The sequence below is a fragment of the Physeter macrocephalus genome, chromosome 19, assembly GCF_002837175.3.
Source record: "Physeter macrocephalus isolate SW-GA chromosome 19, ASM283717v5, whole genome shotgun sequence".
Taxonomy (NCBI): Eukaryota; Metazoa; Chordata; class Mammalia; order Artiodactyla; family Physeteridae; genus Physeter; species Physeter macrocephalus.
In genome coordinates, this window is record NC_041232.1 from 8,891,481 (window position 1) to 8,915,445 (window position 23,965).

General features: G+C 48.2%; 1 protein-coding gene across 4 annotated transcripts in view; it reads right to left on the reverse strand.

Annotated features, from left to right (window-relative positions):
- The window catches only part of ACACB (acetyl-CoA carboxylase beta), a 62,665-nt gene that overhangs the window by 27,431 nt on the left and 11,269 nt on the right, over window positions 1-23,965 (reverse strand). For all 4 annotated transcript variants that reach the window (XM_028479894.2, XM_028479895.2, XM_028479897.2 and 1 more), the window contains exons 8-22: window positions 23,299-23,487; window positions 21,439-21,539; window positions 19,768-19,856; window positions 19,551-19,675; window positions 15,425-15,538; window positions 15,147-15,260; window positions 14,477-14,566; window positions 11,326-11,444; window positions 8,469-8,606; window positions 7,562-7,661; window positions 7,366-7,473; window positions 3,921-3,977; window positions 3,643-3,684; window positions 1,856-2,071; window positions 266-421 (exon numbers count right to left, since the gene is read on the reverse strand). In XM_028479894.2, coding sequence (XP_028335695.1) covers window positions 266-421; window positions 1,856-2,071; window positions 3,643-3,684; window positions 3,921-3,977; window positions 7,366-7,473; window positions 7,562-7,661; window positions 8,469-8,606; window positions 11,326-11,444; window positions 14,477-14,566; window positions 15,147-15,260; window positions 15,425-15,538; window positions 19,551-19,675; window positions 19,768-19,856; window positions 21,439-21,539; window positions 23,299-23,487 — 1,758 coding nt within the window. The remainder of the gene's footprint in view (window positions 1-265; window positions 422-1,855; window positions 2,072-3,642; window positions 3,685-3,920; window positions 3,978-7,365; window positions 7,474-7,561; window positions 7,662-8,468; window positions 8,607-11,325; window positions 11,445-14,476; window positions 14,567-15,146; window positions 15,261-15,424; window positions 15,539-19,550; window positions 19,676-19,767; window positions 19,857-21,438; window positions 21,540-23,298; window positions 23,488-23,965) is intronic.

Genomic DNA, 23,965 nt, shown 5'->3' on the forward strand with positions numbered 1-23,965 from the left:
GCTCCGCGGCACGTGGGATCCTCCCGGACCGGGGCGCGAACCCGCGTCCCCCGCATCGGCAGGCGGACTCTCAACCACTGCGCCACCAGGGAAGCCCCTCGATGGAAGGTTTTTTTTCTCCACCTGCAGCAAATGAGGCTCAGACATGCACATACGCATCCCGGAACTCAGGTCTCGAGCACCAGGAGACAATACCCTGAAGCAGGAAGGTCCCAGTGAAGGTGAACCTAGAGCCTGGTGAGAGCCCCACCCCCAGAGCTGAGACCTTGGAGGGGTCCATGATGACGGTGGGCACGAAGTTGAGGAAGATGTGATTGCAGTCTGTGCGCACGCTGGTGTTGTTAAACGCCACCTCCAGCTCGTCCATGGCCTCCAGAAGCAGCCGCTCGCCTTCGTTCTGCAGGTACTCGAAGGAGGCTTCCTGTCAAAGGGGGAGAGGGGCAGCCACTAGGCCAGGGGCGCAGGGCCCAGAGAGTCCAAGGGAAAGGAGAACATCCCCCTCCTCCAAAAGGCGTGCCAGGTCAGACGGCAGAGCCCTGCCTGCAGAGGTAAAGGGATGTCCAAGGCTGTCTCGTGTATTCAGCACCTCTTTTATTTTCTGTATTCTGATGCTTTGACAGCTGGGCCTTGCTGACCCTGGAGGGCCTGCCCCTCCCAGGGTTAGCCAATTCCTAGAGTTTGTAAACAACTCACCCATGAGCATGCTTTTCAGGCAAACCAACCAATCCAGACCCCACACCCCAACGACCTCCTTGTCAGGCTCTCACCCTCCAGGCCACTATCCACTGGCCCTAATCACCCCAGGGCCAGGTATCAGACAACTAGAGACAGTCCCTATGCGCACAGCCTGCTGAAATTACTCAAGCTAGCCAGTCCCAAGCCTGCTCACCCTGCCTCACCCACTCCTTCCTGCGGAATCCACAATAAAGGCTCCTGTCCACGTATCCCCCCTCCCTCTACCGCCTGAGCAGCCCTGGTGCTTCCCCACGTGGCCCCCATGGCTCAGCATGCCTCTCCTCTTGGAATCTGTGATAACAAATAAACCATCTTTTCGATCACAACTGTCTCCTGATCTGTTGGCCTTACCGTACCTGGATAATCATAAAAGCTATTAAAATATCTAGGTGACAGAGGCAGCAAAATACTGATTAGCTTAACATCCATCACTAGGGTATTTGTTAAAAAACATTACACACACAAGATATACATCCATGCAAGGGAACTGCATGAAAGAAATCATCTTAATTAACATGGAAAGAGGTCTACAGTAAAAAAAACAAAAAAAAGTCTTTAAATGATTTGTCCAGCCTGAGCTCCTATCTGTAACATTACACCTACAACCCAATCCCAGTACATATATGGAATTAGGCCTAGAAAGGGTCGCCAACAGGGCTGACCCCTGAGTGGCAGGATTCTGGTCCTTTTCCTTGATTTTTAAAAATATTTTCAGTATTTTTGGCAATCTTCACAATATAATCATGAATTAACTTTTCTAAATGCAAGAAACAATGGGACATGATCACTCACGCAATGAGCAAGTACAAAAAAATCCCCTTAACAAACCAGGATATGTCTTTTCTATCCTCCCAATTCTCTCCTCACGCAGAGCGATCTCCGTGACAGAACTAAGAATCCACATGCCGCCCCATGAAGACAGACCACTTCATTTTCCACCTCCCACTCCATCCCCAGCCTGGAGTGTCAGTCACAAGGGCAGGGCTGTGTGTGCCCTGTGCACCCTGAGATCCCCAGAGGGCAGCCCAGGGCCTGACCCAGAGCAGGAACTCAATGAAGGCAAGGCCAGCACGTGAGTGACAAGTTCAGGGGCAGAAAGAAACACCCCGTGACATCCTACCTTGGTGATCAGGTCTGAATGCCTGATGATGACGCGGATGAAGAACCTGTGGTCCGTGACCTCGGCGCCCTCTTTCACTCTGGCAGCGCCCAGGTACAGATGCATCTTGTGGTTGGCGCAGGGCATGGCAGTTATGTCAAAGTTACGCAACCGGCTGAGCTCCAGCTGGAAGGCCAGGGCCGGCTCCAAGTGACGGTAAATGCGATCTTCTGCAAACTGTGGGCCGACCAGAGAGAGAAAACAGATGGACACACAGACAGGTGGAGTTGGACGCTGGGGCTGCGTGCCTGCTTGATCCACGCCCTGTCCTGCAGTTCCCTGGTGTTTGCGGGTTTAGCACTCAGGAATGAAGCCTTCATGATGTCCTCTAATTGGGAGCTCAAGAGATCTGGGATTCTGCGACGGTCCAGAGGAGAGCCACGAGCATGGCATCTTGTGCTGGCGTAAGCCTCTTGGCCCCAGGGGAGCCTAGCTAGTCCCCAGCACCTGCTGGCATCACCAGGCTGTTCTCTATCTGCCACCACACAGAGTATTTCTCAAGAAGTCACAAAGCCCTAGTTTCCTTGTGGAAATTGGTCTCCAGAAGGAGGCCGACTGACAGTGCTGGAGACTGAAGAGAAAATGAAGAAGCTAAAGAAAGGATGCGTCTTAACTAGGAAAGTAAGGCTTTGGATAAATTAAAATACTGTTTAGTGGAGACTGGATCTGTGCTGGGAACAAGCCCACCTGTTCTAGAATAAGGATGAGCAAACTTTTTCTTAAAAGGCCAGAGGACTGATGGAGTATACAGTTGGTCACAACCACAGTCCACCTTCCGAATCCGCGGGTTCTGCATCCGCGGACACAACCAACTGCGGAGATTCCATCCATGGTTGGGTGAATCCATGAATGTGGAATCCGTGAACACGGAGGGCCAACTGTACTCAATTCAGCCGCTGGAGCGAGAAAGCCACAGGAGACAGTAAGTGATTAATGGGTGTGGACTCTCTCCCAATCAAACTTTGGTTATAAAAACAGGGGGCTGGCCTGCAAGCTATAGTCTGCCAACCACTGTTCCGGAAGAACATAAGAAAAAGAGGTTGGCCAAATGTCCATCTACAGATGAATGGATAAAGAAGGTGGGGCACATATATACAATGTAATATTACTCAGCCATAAAAAGGAACAAAATTGAGTTAACTGTAGTGAGGTGGATGGACCTAGAGTCTGTCATACAGAGTGAAGTAAGTCAGAAAGAGAAAAACAAATACCATATGCTAACACATATATATGGAATCAAAAAAAAAAAAGGTTCTGAAGAACCTAGGGGCAGGATGGGAATAAAGATGCAGACCTACTAGAGAATGGACTTGATAGGGAGGGTGGGAGGGAGGCTCAAGAGGGAGGGGATATGGGGATATATGTATACATATAGCTGGTTCACTTTGTTATACAGCAGAAACTAACACACCATTGTAAAGCAATTATACTCCAATAAAGATATTTAAAAAAAAAAAGAAAAAGAGGTTGGGAGAACCGTCTTACAGAGTTACACTGGCAAGTACAAAAAGTATCCAGGTGAGACAGAAACCTGTAGTGAAGGCTGAAAGGGCGGGAAATGTGAGGTCTGAGCTCCCCACAGCAACACGGGGCTCTCACTGGAAATACCAGCCCAGAGGAAGGCTGGAATCTACACAAAAGTTGCATGTTCTAGAATATGGGGATACCACAAGGACTAAGGACTATATTCTTGCTGAATATCAAATATCCCAGGGGAGCGAGAACCAGTTCATTGCTCTTCACCATACCTCGTCTCTTGCTCTGAATGTGAAAAACTTGGGAAATTCTTTCTGCAAAAAGAAATCCATATGAAAGACAAATCAGGCAAGACTCATTTAAATATTTACAGACCTGTTTTGCGACTTTTAACCCTAACCCAGTCCACTTCTAGAATGAATCATTTGGAAAGCCATCTCTTCTGTAGGGACTGATTTTTTCCACCCCAATCTACAGAGTAAACATCAAATAAATGGCACCAAGTCTTGAGGAAGGCAAAAAACTCAGACGTGTTGAGAATCGGACTGACCTCTTGAGCAATCAGGAATGTAATTCTTCGGAGTCCATACTCCACAAGGATGTTTTTCTGCATTAAAAACCAAAAACACAGCGGGATCATATTTGGCCACAAAAAGGAATCATATATGTTACCACCCGGATCAACCCTGAAAGCATGCCAGGTGAAAGAGGCCAGTCCCCAAAGACCTCATAGTGTATGAAATTCTATTTATCCCATTTATAGGAAATACCCAGAATAGTCCAATCCATAGAGACAGAAAGTAGATTAGCGGTTGCCTAGGGCAGGGGAAAGGGTTTTGGGTTGAGGGAAAATGGGGTGACGGCTAATGGGTATTTTGGTGCGAGTGGTGAAAATGTTCTAAAGCATAATGATCATAATGATGGCTACACAACTCTATGACTACATAGCAGTCCCTTCTTACCCATGAGCGATACGTTCCAAAATCCCCAGTGGATGCCTGGAACCACGGATCGTACCAAACCCTATTCATACTATGTTTTTTCCTATATATACATACTTATGATAAAGTTTAATTTATAGATTAGGCACAGTAAGAGATTAACAATAATTATAACCAAACAGAACAATTATAGCCATACACTGCAATAAAAGTTATGTGAATGTGGGCTCTCAAGATATTTCCCTGTACCAATTTAATGCCTTTTCCGTCTTAACTAGGCACTTATCACTCACTGTGGCCGTAATGTTTGCGATTTAGGGTGTGACAGCAAAACTAGCATGCATTTCTTTTTTCCTCCTTCACAATTTCATGGATAGAAGACTTGGTTTTACCACAGATCTTAGCAACTCAGCATACATTTTTTTTTCCTTCCTTATTAAATCAAGAATTTTCATCTTTTCACTTAAAGGAAGCACCTGACAGCTTCTCTTCGGCATGTCCGAGTTGCCAGCATCACTTGTGCTTTGGGGGCATAATTAAGTAAAATAAGGGTGACTTAACATGAGTACTGCAATACCAGGATGGTGGGATAACGGAGCTACTACGTGACTAACGGGCGGCTACGCTTGGACAGAGGGATGACTCACATCCGGGCGGGACGGAGCACAACTTAAAACTTACAAATTGCTTAAACTTAAACATTTCTGGAATTTTCCATTTAATATTTTCAGACTGCGGTGGACTGTGGGAAACTGAGACTGCAGAAGACAAAACTGCAGAAAAGGAGACTACTGTACTAATAAGCACTGAATTGTACACTTTAAATGGGGAAATGGTGTGCTAGGTGAATTATATTCAGTAAAGCTATTAATATATATATACATACATATTACATATATATATATATGAACACTTCATGAACTCTTTAATGAAATTGGTGGGATGGGGCACTGCTGTATTTAAAAAAAAAAAAAAAAAAAAGACGACAAGCTGAATAAAAAAAGCCTGACACAAAAAAGTACAAACCATATGCTTTAGTTTATACAAAACTCTAAAACAGACAAAACTAATCTCTACTAGTAGAAGTCAGGGGCTTCCCTGGTGGCGCAGTGGTTGCGAGTCCGCCTGCCGATGCAGGGGACGCGGGTTCGTGCCCCGGTCCGGGAGGATCCCACATGCCGCGGAGCGGCTGGGCCCGTGAGCCATGGCCGCTGAGCCTGCGCGTCCGGAGCCTGCGCCCCGCGACGGGAGAGGCCACAACAGTGAGAGGCCCGCGTACCGCAAAACAAACAAACAAAAAAACAAAACAAAAAAAAAGAAGTCAGGATACTGGTTGGTTATCTCTGGCGGGGAGACGTAGTGATGGGAAGAGGCTCAAGAAGGGGCCAGAACATTCATTTCTTGATCTGAATGTTGGTCACACTTGGGAATTCCCTGTGAAAATTCATCAGGCTGTACATTAATGATTTGTGCACTTCTGTGTATATTCGACTTCAGTCAAAAATTACCCAAGGAAAGTACTAAACTGTTTTTAGTTGCTCCCTAAACGAAATAAATACTATTATGTATAGTTCTCTGGGGAAAGGAAAAAAACCCAGAAGACCAGAAAATAAGGATATTTTTAAATTCCTCCATGTGATAAGGAAAATTATTAGGAGAAATGAATAGTCTTAGCCCATTTCAGAAAGAGGTAAGGAGACATAATCAAAAAAACACTTAACAGAATGCAGGTTGCAAAGAAAACAGGATAAATCGGCAAATGAAGAGGATTCTACTGGGAGCCTGATTACTGTTCTCAATTAAAGGTGTGCGTGAATGTACAGGTGTGTGTATGTGTCTGCGAATGTGTACGTACGTATGTATCTGCTTAGTGCAAACATTTTAAAATAATATAGAAATATGTAACATTAAAATGTCTCCCACTCCCCTGGTAGGCGTATATTCTGCTAACTTCCTTCTCTTTGGTACGCTGTATATGAACACTTATTTGTACAGAGACACATACATTTAATCTTTTCTAGCTCATGCATATCCTCCTGGGTCGATAATGTAGAGAACTGTCTCCTTCCCACACACAGCCACGCTGCTCCCCATGGCACGGCTGTTCACAGGTGATTCCGACACCCCTCCACTGCCCCCTCGGGGGAAGAACCACCAAGTATCTTGAGCACCGTCTGATTTGGTTAGGGGGCAGGCAAACTGCCAACAGCTCAAACGTTGCCTTATCTAAGCCATGGGATGCCAAGCTCAAAGTCCAGTAAGGACATCAGCTATGTTAAGAAACAGGTTAGAGGGAAATACACCAGGATTCTCACAGTCACTGCCCCGGATTGTGGGGTAAGCTTTTCAGATCTGTCTGCCCCTTCAACATTTTCTACAATGTACATCATTACACTGTTGATAAATCAATCACATAAGGCTAAGTACATCACTAACAATAATGTCCCTAAGCTTTCATGGCATCATCCGTGCATTATTCACCCAACACCTCCTGCCTAGGAAGCACCAGGCCAGGTCCTCTGAGGGACGCCAAGTCAGAGGAGGTAAGAGGTGTCCCTCCCACCAGAATAACACGGGGGATACAACACATATACAGATAAATACACTAAAAAGCAACAGCCAAAAATTTCCAAGTGTTCTTAAAGTTGAGACCAAGTCAGGAGGGTAAAGAACTAACAGCTATACAGTGTGCCTGGCAGATTTGATTAATTTACGAGCTTAAGTATCCCATTTTACAGATGGGAAAACTTAAGGATCAGAGAGATAAAGTAACCTGCTGGAGGTCACACAGCACCTGCCCCGTAGTTCTACTACCTACACTTGCCAAGCTGCTCCACATCTGTTTGCAGCTGGGGTCATTAAGCATATGTAACAGCTGTCCCTACTGCTGGGTAAGAATCCAGTAGGTGGCAAAGGCCACCACGTTTATAAAACCAACCCACAGTTATATGCATACATGGTTGTTTGTGTAAGTGACTTGGGCACATGGACACCTCACCAAGTCAGCCCCTCCTCCTTCTCCAGGGACCCGGAACCAGAGGTTGCCCAGCATACCTTGGACTGAACGAATGTTCGGAAAATAGGCACCAGCTTCTCATCCTCCAGGTAGTCTGCATACTGGAGGGCCACGTTCAGGATGTGGATCGGCTCTTCTCGGAGGCTCTGGGAGAGAAAACCAAGGGTAGGCAGTAGAAGGGCCCAGGGCCCCAGCCCACCCCCTCCTCGGCTTGCTCCCTGCTCAGACACTCACCTTGTTGTCATCCTCGGAGTACAGGGAAGTACGGGCCTTGCTGAAGAGAGGGATGTCCTTGGGCACGTTGGCAAAGCAGGAAATGACCTCATCAAAGTTCCTGGGGGCACGGGGCAGAGAGGGAGGGCTGAGAGGCTGCTGTCCCGCAAGGTGACAGGTCAGGCCCGACCCTCACTCCTTCCCAACCACCACTCTGCAAGCACATCCAAATCTGTGCAGAATTCCTGTGGTTCCTGACTAGGTCCAAGGCACCATCGATGGGGTCTTTCCCAAAAGGGAAGAATGAACCTATGTGATTTGAGATGTGAATAAAGGAAATGATTCCCAACACTCTGGGGGCATGGCTGGGCTCCCCCTTTTACTGGCTGGTAGACCCTTGCAACCTCATCTCACTCCTGAGTCAACTGAGGATAACAAAAGTAACCACTACACCTCCCAAGGCTGTTGTGAACATATAAGATAATCCAAGCGTGATGCATAATATACAGGACCAAGCTGAAAAAAGGGCAACGATGCTGACATTTTTGAGCATGTTATTTACATATTAACTATAGTTTAAATACAATATTTTATATGTATTATCTCATTTAATTTTCCTTGTGACCCTATGAAGTTAAGTCCATCCCTTATGCCCATTATACAGATGAGAAAACGAAGGTACAGAGAGAAATCATTTGTTCAGAGTCTTATAGTCAGGAAGCAGTGCAGAGCCAGAATTCAGAAGGAGGAGATGCTGACACAAAAGCCCACACTTTTGATGATATTATTATTCTGTTATTATTAACTCGCTGTGTCATGCATCTGGGCCACCCCCACCTGTGGGTGCAATGAATGGGTGGGGGTCAGGGGAAGCTCACTCAACCCCTGTGCATGGGGTGTTCTGGGGAGACTGAGCCACACTGGGTACCTGGTGAAATCCTCAAATCTCTGGAAGGCAACCATGGCCCCCATCCGCTGGGACTTGGGGGAGAAGCCACTGTCCATGAAGAGCTCCGTGCTGTGCCTCAGCAGTTCAGGGTTGGTGATGCTGATGGGTACGGCCATCCTGCAGAGGGGTGGGAAATAGGGGGTGAGGCAGCCACCTGTGGATCTAGCCCCAAGAGCTGTTCCTGCCCTGGAAGCTTCGGTGAGCCAGCGCCACATTAGAGCCTTCTGAAACAGGGGGGCTTAGAATCGGGGTGGAAGGGACGGAGTAGAGCGACAGGGGCTGGGGAGTCTCATCTGATTCCTCAGGACCTGGTATAGAGCAAGAGCTCCACACGTGAATGAATAAATGAATGAATGGTACGTGCGTGCATGCAAGTCCAATTCCAACATGGTCGCCTGATAAATCCACAGTAGTGACCTCAGCCACAGAGTAAGAATGCACTCAGCGCCAATTTCTCCTGGAGAGTCCCAGCCCCCGGCGGCTGGTGACGGGCCAGCCTTGGTTCTGAAAGACATTCCAGGCCTCTGCTCCCCTAACCACTCCCCTCCATCAAACCCGCCCTACGGACAGGGCCAGAAACCAAAACTGACCCCCAGGCCAGCAGCCCATTGGAATTTAGGTGGCCACTGCCCCCAGGGCTGGCTGCACACCAGGAGCAAATCCAAATGGGTCCCCGGGTAGTTAGGATAGGGCCCTGGAATCAAGCAAAGGAGGGGTTGCTCATCAGATGGGGGCAGAAAAGAGTCAACAGAGCAGGCCTGAGTTGCTCTCCTGAAAAAGGGACCTACTGGCAAGGCTGGCCCTTGGCTGGCGTCCAGGAACTTGGGTTTGCCCCCATTCCCTAAATGATGAGGGAGGCTCACCGTGCCCATGTTGCTTGTACAGTGTGGTTTATGCTGAGCTTTCCTTCTGGACTCTAGGATTTTGGTACAGGCTCAGCAGAGGGTGCCCCCGTGACCAGCTCCCTGTGAAAACCCTGGGCGCTGAAGCCTCTAACCAGCTGCTGGACGACACTGCACACACACCATCACAACTCCCTGCTGGGAGAATGAAGCATGTCCTGGGTGACTCCATTGGGAGAGGACTCTTGGGACCTTGCGCTGGCTTCCTCTGAACTTGACCCCGTGCCCCTTTTCCCTTTGCTAACTGGGCTTTGTGTCTTTCATTATAATAAATCACAGTCACAAGCATGAATATACTGAATCCTGGAAATTTTCCTAGTGAATTCTAGAAACCACGGATGCTCTTGGGGACCCCCGATCCAGGTGGGGCAGGGTCTGTGTGTGCCTTCCTGTTGGATACCCCTGAAACCATCCGCCAGGTCCCCTGCTCCCAGACAGCTGAATGCAGGGGTAAAACACTGGTGTGGCGGCGTGGGCTGAATTCGGCCCACAGCTGGACCCTGTGGCTCCAGACAGACGCTGGTGCACGCAGCATTTTTAATATATTCCTTATACACTGACTACCTGTCCACACTGAAAAGTTGAGGATTTGATTTTCTTTTTAAAGTCTAGCTTTCCTGCTTCTCTTGGAAAAAACATGGAAAAGTTTGGCCTCACCAGCTACTTTTCTGGAACTAGGACAATAGCCCCTCAGGCATGGCCGTGTTCTTGAGTTCCCCCACTCTGGCCATGCTCAGCACCCCTTGGGCCTGGACCTAAGTCCTGCTGGCCTCTCGCCTGACCTCCCCTCCCTCTGGTCTCACGACCCAATTCACAAGGTGCCTGGCTCTACAGACACAGGTGTGGAGGGTTCAGCCAGGCCCTGCTGGGCGGTGAGACCTCACCCCTCAGGACCTTCCCAGAGGCCTGCAAGAGCAGGGCTGTGGAGGCAGCTGAGGCCACAGGTCCCAAGTAAGCTCCTGGCCCTCCCAGCCGACAGCAGTGGCAAGGGCCCGAGACAGTCAGGGAAGCCCTCTAGGGTCCTCAACGTCTCCCTGGCTGATAATAACACCCTGTGTCTATACTGAGGGTCACAACCAATAACCTGGACACCCGTGTAGGTTCTTCCAAGAAACAAGGCGTGAGTGACCCCCGGCCTTCAGAGGGCGGCCCCCCTTTCCTAACGGGGTTGAATTGCTGTGACAATGAAATCCAAAGGGAAAGAATTCCTCCTCAGGGGCGGACAAATTCAAAAGTTCTTACACCACCCCTCCCACAGACCCCCAAAATGATTCCAGGCCCCCAAAGCGTCAGTCCCCTTTTCTCTCAACTGGGCAAATGTCACAATTCTTTTTTGGGGGGGGGAATAAGTCTGAATGAAATAGAGTGTGGAAGCAACTCAGCATACAGCCCGACCCACGTCATGCCATCGGACAGTAATAATAGTATCAGTCATGATCTTCAAAGGGATCCTTAATATTCATCAACTTTCTGCATGCCAGGCACAGCCCTAAATGCTGTCTTTGCCTTATTTCATTTACTTTTCATCATGGTCTTGGACAACTCTGTCCAATAGAACTTTCTGCAGTGACGGAATGTTCTAGAACCACAATGTCCAACATGGCAGCCACAAGCCACATGTGAGCTTGTGGCTAGCGCACACTTTAAATGCAGCTGGTACAACCGAGGAACTGAATTTTTAATTTAATTGTAATGCATTTTAATTTCGATATCCCACAGGTGGGCAGTGGCTACCGGAGATAAGCACTGGGCTATCTCCATTTTACAGACGAGAGAACAAAGATGGGGGGAGATGCCAGGGTGGGGAAGTGGTGCACCTGACGTCTTCCCAGCAGTTCCCAGACATCCCTGCTGGGTCCCTCCAGAAACAGGGCTACAGTGGTCAGGGAGAAAAGAAGCACAAGCTGGCCCCCCAAGTGGGTACCACTCTGTACCGGTTTGGGTGGGAGGAGGGCAGCATGAACTGGAATTCCACCACACAGGTGCCGTCCGGGAGCTGCCGGTGCTGCAGGCTGGTTAACTCATAGGCGATGTAGCCCCTCCGCACATAAACCTAACGAAACAGAAGCACAGCTGACGGAGTGCCCTCAACACCTGAGAAAACTCAGGCTGAAGGGTCCCAGAAACGATCTTGAAATATGATCCCTAAAGTGGTAGCTAACAGCAAATTTGCTCACTCTTCAGGATGCTACTTTCTCTGCAAAGGACCAGATAGTAAATATTTCAGGCTTCTGTGAAATATATTTTTATCACAACTACTCAATTCTGCTGTTGTAGGGACTTCCCTGGCGGTCCAGTGGTTAAGACGCCACGCTTCCACTACAGGGGGCATACATTCGGGCCACTGACAATATGTAAATGAGTGGGCGTGGCTGTGTTCCAATAAAACTTTATTTACAAAATCAGGCAGTGGGCCAGATGTGGCCCACGGACTATAGTTTGCTGACTCCTGCTCTAGAGTAACACTGTCCAACAGAAATACAACACAGGCCACGTAGGCAATTTGAAATCAATTTCAGATTTTCCAGTTGATACTTAAAAAAAGGCAACATGTTAAATATAATTTTAATAATATGTTTCATGTCATCCCCAATACCTAAAACATTATCATTTCAACATGTAATCAATTTTTAAAAATTAAGATATTTTAAATTCTTTCTCCATACTGAGTCTTTGGAATCCAGTGTGTATCTTACACTTCACAGCTCAATCAGACTGGCCACACTGCAAGTGCTCAAAAGCCATGCGTGGCCAGTGGCTGCCATATTGGACCACACAGTTCTAGAGTCTAAGCATTGGGAATTTTTTTAATTGAATAGGGAAGCCAGGGACTGTGCAGCAAAAGTTAACACAGCAGGCCTAATTGCTATCCTTTGAAAGGCCTGCTTGCAAGGCTGGCCTTTTGCTAGCAACTAAGAACTCAGACTTAGGGAGGATTCCCACCATTCGCAGATAAGAATGGTTGACGTTGCCTAAACTATGCAAACAGTATGATTTATGTTGAACACGTGTTTTCTTCCTGGGAGTTTAGAATTTTGGTATGTGTCAAGCAGAGAGTGCCTATGTGACCGGCCCCCAATAAAACTGTGGGTGCTAAGTCTCTAATGAGCTTCTGTGGTAGACAACTTTTACATGTGTTGCCATAATTTGTCAAGGAATTAAAAGTGCCTGGAGGACCACTGGAAGCTTGTGTGTGGTGTACTCTGGCCTTCACCCCATGAGCCCCTTCCCTCTGCTGACTGGGCTTTGTATCCTTTTGCTGTAATAAATCACAACTGTGAGCACATCTATATGCTGAGTCCTGGGAGTCTTCCTAGAGAATCAGTGACCCTGGGCATGGTCTGGGAGCACCAGACGCATTTTAAGCGGGGACAAAACTCTACACAACTCAAGAGGCCAAGTGAAAACCTTATGTTTACTATGCTCATCTTGAGTCATGAAGAAAAGGTTGGATTCTATTCAATAAAACTGCCCAACAAAGTGATGGAACGTGTAAAGAAAGCATCCTAGAAAAATCACTAACAGAAATAAATGGGATTCAGCACTTTATTAAGTGGGGAAGGTGGGCCACTGCTTTCTATCTGACTTAGGACCCCTAGACTTGGCACCCCCTAAATAGGATAGGTGTTTGGATGATGGGTGACAATGGTGATCAACACTCACATCTGATGCTTACTCATCCTGTGAGGTCAGCATTACTGTCCCTATTTAAAGCGCAAAAATCCAAGAGTCCAGAGAAGGAAAGCAACTTGCCAGAGGTCACACAGCTTGGACCTTTGCATACACCGCTGATTGGAATTTCTCTGCTTCTCCCTCCCGCCAATTCCTACTTGCTCTTCAGACGCTTTCATGTCACTTTCTCATCAAAGCCTGAGTCGAACCTCCTGGTAAGGTTAAGTACTGCTGTGCAATTCTCATCACGGCCTGCATTTTCCCTCTGTGGCCCTATCACATGTATAATTAAAGAAATACTGAGTGTGTGTCTCTCCCCAGCCAGAGAAGCTCCACTAAGGCAGAGACTATGGTTATTCTCTAATGTATCCCCAGCAACTGGAATACAGTAGGTCTCAATAATTACTGGTGAAAATTGAAGACAGGGGGAAGACACTTGGTAGCTCCTTAAGAGTTGTATTAGGTCTCACTGCTGCGAACAAAGAGTGGGGCCTGGAGGGGTTCTTGGAGTTGAAACCAGGGGAGGGGTAAAAATTGCAGGCCCAGAGACAGTGGCTGTAACATGCTTACAAGCCCAAAATGGTCTCCATGGAGACCCAGTCAACCTTCTGGCATCAGGATGGGTGACCCATGGGGTCTAAAAGATGGCAGAAAAAAAATAAATAAATGAAAGATGGCAGAAGAGTGGGCACCACAGGGGACTGAGACTCCAAGTTGAGAGGGTAAAGAAATGAGGAGAAATCACCAGGGGAAGACAGTCAAGTTGAAAACACCCATCATCTCATAACTCCTTGAAAGGATTCTGAAAGAGCAGATGAAACGTCGTGATGTCCTGAAATTAACCGAACACGTCTCAGCCCCTGAATTCTGGAAGGCCAGAGCGGGAGCAGACAACCTGGCTCTAATGAGCAGTGGCTCATGTTCATCTCTGCCTGACACACAGGGAGGTCACCTTAAATTGTCACCTAGGCTCCTTCTGGCTCTCATAGTTCCAAGTGGAAAAGTCTTTCAAAGGTATCTAAGGCAGGTGAGTTGGAAAGTTTGGATGAAGTGTCTCAGACTTAGCCCTTGGGGGTTCATATTTAACTGTGCCTGGTCCAGAGGAGGCTGGAATGGCACACAAGATAGCAGGGGTTACCAGCAAGGACTCTGGACTACGATAGACCTAATGTGAATCCTGGTTTTGCTACTTCCTAGCTGTGTGACCTTGAGCAAGTTGCTTCACCTCTCTGAGCCTCCGTTCCCTTCTGCATGAGACAGGTGTAAGTAACAGGACCTACCTTGTAGAGAGAATGATAAGATCATGTTTGCCAGGCACGTGGCCCAGGGTCAGGCACGTGGCAGGTGGGCAGTGGATGTTAGGACCGGCATGGTCAGTACTGGTGCTGTTACGGGGGCCTCTCTCCTACTTACCTCCAAGGATGCCATGCAGACGACTTTGTTAGTATGATAGAAGAAAGTGGGCAGGACGTCAAATATGGTCGTTTCTGAGAGTATTAATTTCTACAGGAAATGGAAGGGGGAAAAAGAAGGAAAAGGGAATGTTAACATGTTCTAACCAGCAGTCAGATAAGCAGGAGGGATGGGGGCAGGGAAGGAGGCTGGTCGTGTTGTTATCACGAAACGTTGCCCATTTCCCAGGCCCACGAGATCTGAACATGGAGGCAGTTCTGGGGTGACTGCTCCCAGGGCTCCCAGCTCCAGATGTGGAGGGGGTGCCTGGAAGCCTGTGAATGAGGCAGATTTAGGGGGTGGGGGAGCCCTGGGAAGATGAAGCCATGACCCAACCATGTGAGTGCTCCCAGCTTCTAATAAGTTCCATCACACATGAATTTTTAACATCACACCTCCTGGGAGAGCCTTGCTGCCTGAGGCTCTGTCCATCCTGCAGGACTCAACCTCTCCCAGAGCCTCCCCTGGGCAGCCCTGGCCACACTGGACTAAATCACTGGAGTTGGCAACTGTGCCCTGCACCCGAGTGCCAGCCCATTGGGGGAAGGGGGAGCCCGCTTCCCCACCCCCAGGCCCCACCTGGGCCACAGCGTGTGCTCTCTGCCAAGCGGATGGATGGAGATGGCCTCACCTTGAGGTTTTCCGGGCAGAACTGGTGGCCATACATGTCGATGGCAGACAGGAAAATGGACTCCACCTGGTTGTGCCTCAGCTCATAGGAGGGGAGGTGGGAGGCAATCAGGACCTGCAGAGGCAGGGGACAGAGGGCCTGGGGTGAGCCATCCTCATGGGGAGGAGCCAAGGGGCGGGTCCTGCAGCACAGGGGACATGCACGGCGGGGGCCACGGGTGGGGAAGGACAGCACCCTGTGACCTCATGCACAGTGGGGACCACGGCTGGCGACCCTACCTGCCTGGCTCTGAGGGCCACCTTGCAGTGCTTGCTTTTGCTCAGCTGAGTGAGCTCGCTGAGGATGGAGGTCAGCTCATCTGACAGGGAAGGGTCTGGGCCACAGAGCTCATCCTTTGGGGGAGAGAAACAAAATCCAAATGGCTCTCTGTTCTACCAGAAGGAAACAGGCCAGCATTCACCCTTGGCCAGGGGGGTGGGGGTGTGGCTGCCCCCGCAAACCTGCACAGCGTGATACACATACCCTTAGCCACTCTCCACCAAGTACCCCCCTATTCATTCACTCTCCCATTCATCCACCCCAAAACATGCCCTAAATTCCCGGCATGAAGAAAAAAACAAAGTCTCTGCCTGCATCACTATTAATGGCCAGCACTTATCAGGTACTTACTATGGCCAGGCAAGCATCTAGACCCTTTCCACTCATTTCCTCAAATGCCCCCAACCCACTGACAAGTTACTATATGATTCCCATTTTACAGATGAGGAAACTGAGGCTCGGAGAGGCAACATGCCTTGCCCCAAGGCTACCAAGCATGTGCAAGGCAGAGCCACATTTGAACCCAGGGCTCTCCTGTCCCTAAGGCCTCTCCCTCTTTCCTCTAAACATTGTTGCCTGACTTACGGAGCTCAGTTTCAGAGAAGAGGGATGAGGGGAAATAGAGGCAGGGATGAACAAAGAGTAAGGGCCACATGGGAGGCTTTGGTGAGGGTGTGTAAGCTACCCTCCAGGAGCCCTGGTGTGAGGGGAGCATCTAGGGCCTGGAGAGGTCAAGGGAGGCTTCCTGCAAGAGAGAAGATCTAGAGGTGGAACATGCAGAAGAGGGAGGGATGACAGTTCCTATGTGCATCCCTCCTCTCTGCTTCTGAACAAGGGACCTTTCTGCTGGAGACCAGGGCCGCATGCGACTGGTCTTTGCAACTCCTCTTGTGCCCTAAATGCAAGAAGGGCTTGGTAATGGCTCAGAGCTTATACTCCCTCAATACCCACAAAGAGAGAACAATGAATGCTGGGAATCTGAATGCCTGGGCATCACACCCCCCTTCCTTGCACCAGGCCGTTCTCCAAGTGGTCACCAGATGGTGGGGCCAGGGGTCATTCTTTTCCACATCTGCTTCTGCATTTTCCTAATTAGAATGAGCCCACACTGTTTTTACAAACAGAAAAAAAATTTTTTTAACATATTAATATTTCACACTTGTACACAAACACACAGCATGTCAGTGCTGAAGAAATCTCGTGGGAAATTATTCTAAACTTTCTCTCCCTCCCAAATTCTGATTCGCTTTATCAAGTGGCAGTGGCATTAGTCTCCATCATTCCACCAGCCTGTGGCTCCAAGGATAGCACAGAACGCAGGCGCCATCCAACAACCAGGCTAGTAGTTTTCTAAGAGAGGAAAGACTCAGGAATTCCCTGTGGCCTAGTGGTTAGGATTCTAGGCTTTCAATGCCGTGGCCTGGGTTCAATCCCTGGTTGGGAGAGATCCTGCAAGACATGTGGCATGGCCAAAGATAGGAATAAAAAATAAATAAGAGAGAAAAGACTCAAGACAAGTTTTGTATGAAAAATTTTTAAATCTGGCCACCACACTCTATACACAAAAGTCTAAAATACTCTCTCTCTTTCTTGTTAACTTTTGTGAAGTGGTCCCATGGCGTATATTTTAGTTCACAGCATCATGTTTTGTTTTCTTTGTTTTGTCACTAGCAAAGTCCTATGACCACTGAATTGATGTTCAGAAATGAGGTTCCCTGTAAAGGCTCAAAAAAATTTCATTTCCAAGTAATCACTCAATTAACAAGTCTTTGCTCAAAATCTCCAAAGCATCAAATACCGTCAAATGCAAAGAACTCACCATTTTCTAGCAAATGGAAAGAAGAGAGCCAGAAGAATAATGAATCTCACATATAACCCCCAAACCACACCTGCTACAACATTTTTAGCCTCCTTCACCAAGAAGCCCCTTGGCAGTGCCCTAGTTCTCTGATCTGGGGGCCATTCCACCAGGCCGTCCTCTTCCCCAGGCCATCCTCTGATGAACATTATTTTTAAGAACTTCGCGCCAAAAGAGAGTTATTATGTACACAAAGAGTAGCAAACAGCAGAATAACCCACAGACCCAAGCCCTGGCCTATGAACAAATGGTGAGTGGACTGTAATAAATTATGGGCATCCTTTGTTTTACAGACACTCACACTTAAAAAGACTCCATCCAAAGGAGGTACTTTGAGAAAAGGGTTATATTATTTTAGCAGTGAAATTCCCCCCAAGACTAGATATGTCCTTGGTCTTAAGTTCCCAATCCTGGCTGCATGTTGCAATCATGTGGGGAGCCTTCCTCCCAAATTTAATTTTTTTTTTTAAATTTAATTTATTTTTGGCTGCATTGGGTCTTCGTGGCCGCGCGTGGGCTTTCTCTGGTTGCGGCAAGCGGGGGCTACTCTTCGTTGCGGTGCGCGGGCTTCTCACTGCGGTGGCTTCTCTTGTCGTGGAGCACGGGCTCTAGCCACGTGGGCTTCAGTAGTTGTGGCATGCGGGCTCAGTAGTTGTGGCTCGCGGGCTTCAGTAGTTGTGGCGCATGGGCTTAGTTGCTCCGTGGCATGTGGGATCTTCTCGGACCAGGGAATGAACCCGTGTCCCCTGCACTGGCAGGTGGATTCTTAACCCCTGCGCCACCAGGGAAGTCCCCCAAATTTAATTTTGAAGAACTTCAAAACTACAGGAGATCAGTATATCGAAAATTATCCAGATTCAGCAATTGCTAAACTTTCACATTTGCTTTTCTAGTAAGCATACATGCATGCCTGTACACACAAACACACTCTCTCACTCTTTTCTCTTTCTCTCTTTCAGTTGCAGACACCATGATCCTTCCCACTACTTCAGAATGGACCCCCTTGAGAAAAAAGATCTTTCCCCAGCTAACTGTAGAACTGTTAAAACACTCCAAAAATTGAACACTAAGCCAATATTATTATCTAATATACAGTCCCCGTTTAAACTTTCCAATAGAGAAGCTTTCAGAAAGTACTAATGCCTGGGCCCCATCCACAGAAACCCTGAGTTAATGGACCAAGGGTGGGGCCTGGGCATCTGTATTTTTTAAAAGCTTCCCCCATCCCCACCCCAGGTGGTTCTCAAGTACAGCCAGGATTAAGAGAATCTCATGGTGCACTAGGAGATTTTTAAATGATTCTTTACAAAAATATCAATATTTATGAATCCATCTTGTTAGGGTGCTAACTGCCCTATAAGCCCAGGCCCAAATCTGGCTCACTGCCCAGTTTTGTAAATAAAGTTTTATTGGCACAGAGCCACACTCATTCATTCACATATTGTCTACGGCCACTTTCACGCTACAATGGCAGGACTGAGTAGTTTCAACATAGGCTGCGTGGCCAAAGCCTGAAATATTTACTCTCTGGCCCCTTACAGAAAAAAAATCTGCCGACCCCTTCCTGCTATAAGTCAAGCCCAAGTCTCTGCTACTATCTGCTGATCCTGCATTTTCTAAGTCACGTCAAGGAAAAAAATCTTTAGCTATAAAGGATTGCTAATTATTACCTGGTAGGAAGAGAAATAAGAACAAAGACATTCCACGCTTCACCAAGAAGGCAAAATGAAAGCCCTACCAGAGGACTCGGAATCCAATATCCCTTGACTAATCATAGCTCATGACTCTGCAGCCACGCTGTGGGTTCAAATCCCAGCCCTGCACTTATAAGCTGGGTACACTTGGGAAAGTGATTTCACCTCTCTGTGCTCTGTCAAAGGAGGATGAGAACGGTACCGACCTCCTAGGGCTGCTGTGGGAATTAAACAAGTTAGCATTTGTAAAGCATGTCAGGAGTGCCCGGCACACAGTAGGTGCTTTGTGGGTTAGTCATGATCTTCCCCAGGGGTCAACAAATCCTACCTACTGCCTAGTTTTATAAGCAAAGTTTTACTGGGACACAGCCATGCCCATTTGCTTACACTGTGCCACAGCAGCATTGAGAGGTCAGGACAGAGACCATATCCTGGCCTAAATCTAATATATTTACTCTCTGGTCCTTTCCAGAAAAAGTCGGTGGAGCCCTGAGCTGACCCCACTCTGGGTAAAGGGCGACTTTTCCTGCTTACGATCAACATGATCACCAGCTGGTTCTTCTTGGCCACCTGCGCATGGGAGAAGATGCAGTCCCACACCTGGGACATGTCTGGTTTCAGCTGCTCCCTGAGGTTTATCACACACTTGTCGTAGTGGGCTGCAGGGAGACAAAAGGCCACGTGGGGTAAGGCTCGGGGCCCCTCCTGCCCCTGCGGGCTTGTCACCGATGCCTGCGGTGGCGACTCTTGCCTTGTTGGAAATGGTGCTCAACCAGTAAATATCTTCGCAGGAGATCCAACACCACCGCCTTCATGTAGCCCCGGGTCCCACTGCGGTATCTGGGGAGGAAGGGAAGGCTGCCTTAGTGATCAACTCTACTTCCTGGGGTGCCGGAGTTATCCACAGCCAGGACTTTTATGATTTGAAAAAGGAGAAAACACTAATAAAGAAACTGGAGGCAGCTCCCTCTAATCTTTAGGCCTGGGAGGGATGTGTGAGTTAGTTCATTTGTGCTAGTAACTCCACAGGCCAGAGAGAGCAATGACTTGCCCAAGGTCACACATCCAACGAGAGGCCGAGCCTGAGCCTTTGGATGATGCCTGCCCGTCCCCAGAGAGGAGGAGAAACACTTAGAGAGTTGGGATGCTGAAAGGGGTCAGCCTTGCATGCATGCATGGTTGAAAAGGAAAAATATTCAATTAACCACTCAATGTATAAAGACAGACTGGAAAGCGAAACGACTGGAAAACAAAACAAAACTTGCAGGACATTTACCAAAAGATCCCTGTGTAAATTTCACTTCCCTTTTAAAACCAAATGGTAACCTGGATGTTCCTTAAACCATTTCCTCTTCTAAACTATTTCAGATCACAGGGAATTTGAGTTTTTAAGAGAATGTGATGCTGAGTTTTAGGGAAGCTGAAAGCAGCTTCACCCCAGCATCACCAAATGGCAACAAGAGAGAGTAAGAACCTAAAATACTCTTTTATTCAGATGTGATTTTTAAAACACACACGAACACACATAAGACAGAGCTTTGAGATTTATTTTTAACACACAAAAACCTGCTATGGAATTTGATTCGTTTATCATTTGTTCATTTCTTCTAGGCATTTCCATTTCTGAAGGATGGGTTAGCGTTAGCGGTCAAAGTGTTCTGGGGAAGGGATTCCCCTCCCAGCCCTCAGCTGCGACTCTCTTTGTGGGGAATCCAAACTCAAATCTCCTTCCTCAGCTGCAATCCTATATTGTTAGTATGAGTCCCCATGAGCCAGGGAGCGCCCTGAAAAGGATGGCATTTTCCTATAGTCCTATATCCTCTGTACCTCTGATAGTTTCTGGCACATGGCTAATATGCGCTGAATTAATTCACTGAAGTCTGAGAATGTTTGGATTCTGTCCTTATAGGCAAAGCTTTCTTGCTGGGTAGAGTTTTCATGCAAGAGGGCAGTTCTTTTTATCATCAGAAGAGTTCCCCCTGCTCAAGAACTACTTAAGATAAAATACAAATTCTTTGCCAACTCCTCCTTTTCAAGGATCCCCCAAAACCGCAAGGATAATCTGTATAATCCTTTACAGCCTATAAAGCCATCTCATCCCACTGTCTCATAATCAAAGCTACCACAGGACTCACTATGTGTCAGCACTTTACAAAAATCAATCTGCTCATAGCTCAAAATGACTTACGGTGTGTGAAGTGTTTTTATCCCCATTTTACAGACTGGCAAACTGAGATTCACGGAAGTAAAGGGTGTTGCTTTGTTCTGCTGTTAGGAAGGGCTGTGCTGGGGCTGTAACTGGGGTATCGGACCCCAGGCACTGTCTCTCAGTTTGAGCCTGCCCTTAAGATAGCACCACCCTGGGGCAATACATGGATAACTGAGTGTGATAACCACACCCCAAGGAGGTCCCAGGACTCACTTCTGGACCAGCTGCACAATGCTCTGGGTGTTCATGAAGAAGACCTCCCGATCGGCCTTCCGCTGCAGGGTAGCCGCATGGCAGTCCAGGATGGTGGCTATCTGCATGGGAAAACAGGACAGGTCTGGCCACTCAAACCACACGATCTGGTTGCCACGCAGAAGTCACCAGAAGGACCCACCACAGACTCCCATGGAGATCCCATTCAAAAATTTAAAATTCCAGCCCCAAAGCCCTCTGGCCACCCAGAAACAGCTCTGCACACCCCACTCAACATGTGGCTTGAGGACTCAAGAGCTCAGAATGACAACAATCACGTAAAGACACGCACCACTGTATGATCCCTCTCCACAAATACAGATGCTCTGGGGAAAGAGGAGAAAGGAATTTCCAACCCCAGGGAGCATGAGGGTGTTGGGTATGGGGGTCCTATTTTTACAGTTAGATTTAATGCGATTGGCATATTGTTTGTGGCGACAAAAAAACGTAATGGGGCTTCCCTGGTGGCGCAGTGGTTGAGAGCCGCCTGCCGATGCAGGGGACGCGGGTTCGTGCCCCGGTCTGGGAAGATCCCACATGACGCGGGGCGGCTGGGCCCGTGAGCCGTGGCCGCTGGGCCTGCGCGTCCGGAGCCTGTGCTCCGCAACGGGAGAGGCCACAGCAGTGAGAGGCCCGCATACCATAAAAAAAAAACAACAAAAACAACAACAACAAAAAACATGTAATGAAAAACCTGCCTCAATAACAAATTCCTAGAAGGTTCCAACGTGTATTTTTCTCAACTGGGGTCCTTGAGAGCTTTGTTTTCATTATTTTTCAGTTGAGATAGAATTCATATACCATCATATTCCGACCCCCTTCTTTTAAAGTGTACAATTAATTCAGTGCTTTGTAGTATATTCACAGAGCTGTGCAACCATCACCGCTATCCAATTTCAGAGCGTTTTCTTCTCCCCCAAAAGAAATCCTATAACCATTAGCAGCTACTCGCCAACCCCCCTGCCCCCAGCCCCTGGCAACCACTGATCTACTTCCTCTTCTCCATGGATCTGCCAGTTCTGGATGTTTCATATAAATGGAACCAGGCAACATGTGGTCTTTAATGATTGGCTTCTTTCACTGAGCATGATGTTTTCAAGGTTCATCCCTGGGGTAGCATGAATCAGTATTTCATTCCTTTTTATGGCCGAACGATACTCCAACCTAGAGGTTGACCTCTGGGAATAAACTGACTCACACTGACCTCGGGAGCCCCAAATTGCTGACGTGTGGGTGGGGTGATGGTGGGAGGCAGCCCTTATAATCAGGCAGAGGGCACGAAGGTAAAAAAGAGGTGGCTCTTCCAAATGCAGATTTCCTTTAAAATGCCTGATAAAACCACCCCCAAAAAAGAACAAAACGAGGCCACTGTAGAATTATTAGAGATTTCTGATACTACCCGGGAATGGTTTCCATTCTTAAAAAATATTATATATACGTATAGCCCCAAGATTGTCACCTCACACAAAGCAGAGGGGGAGAGTCAGTGCTACACACTAGCAAGAACTCACAATGTCCTCTACTGTGTCAGCCAGCGTATTTTTGGAAAACGCTCACTCTGTTTGCACCAACTGCTTACTCCTGTTCCAAAGCCGAGTTATACAGAGTGAGGCCTGATAACTGTTTATGTTCCTCTAAACAACTGTGGCTTTGGGGGAAATGCTGCGATTCTGCAGAGAAGGCGTGAAAGAAAACTCTCAGTCCCCAGCACCTCGGCTGTAAGTGGGTCTCGTGAAGCCCAATTTGATCAGAGACTGGACGTCCGCACTGACGGGGAGACGAGTTCCCAGTGGGGCTGGAGTGGGGGTGGGGGACACCCACCTGCTGGCTGGGGAACTGGCACAGCACCGAGGTGATGTTGCTGGCGTACTGGGCCATCACCCTGCGGACAGCCTTCTCCACGGGGGCGGGGATGCGGCCCGACACGCTGGTCATGATCTCCTGCAGATCCAGCAGTGGCAGCGTTGGGTGCCGGATGGTCACCAGGAGCTTCTGCACCCAGTCCTTCAGCTGCAGCGGGGAGCACAGAGTCGGCCCAAGGCTGTGCTGGGGGCATGGGCACGGCCACCCACCACGGGGCGGCCGACACACTCAGCCCATCCAGGCCCCGTGCACCTGAGTGGCCAAAGATCTAGACCCAGTGGCCTGTGGAACAGTCCAGAGTAGAATGGCCCCCTGACCACAGGGGGAATGAACACCCAGTTTCCCCACCTAGGAAGGCCCCACTCCCCTCTCCATGCATCCAAATAGCCAGACTTTTGTGAGGATAGAACACCAGGCCCTGGGAAAAGCGAACATTTGTGGGACGCTGGCTTTGTGCCAGACACTGTTCTAGGACCTGGATTTGCATGTTCTCATTTGATCCTCAGAGCAACCCTACGAAGTAGGAATAATCATTATTCACATTTTCCAGTTGAGGAAACTGAAACACAGAGAGGTTAATTAAGTTACCCGAAGTCACCCAGCTAGTAGGAAGCAAAGCCAGGAT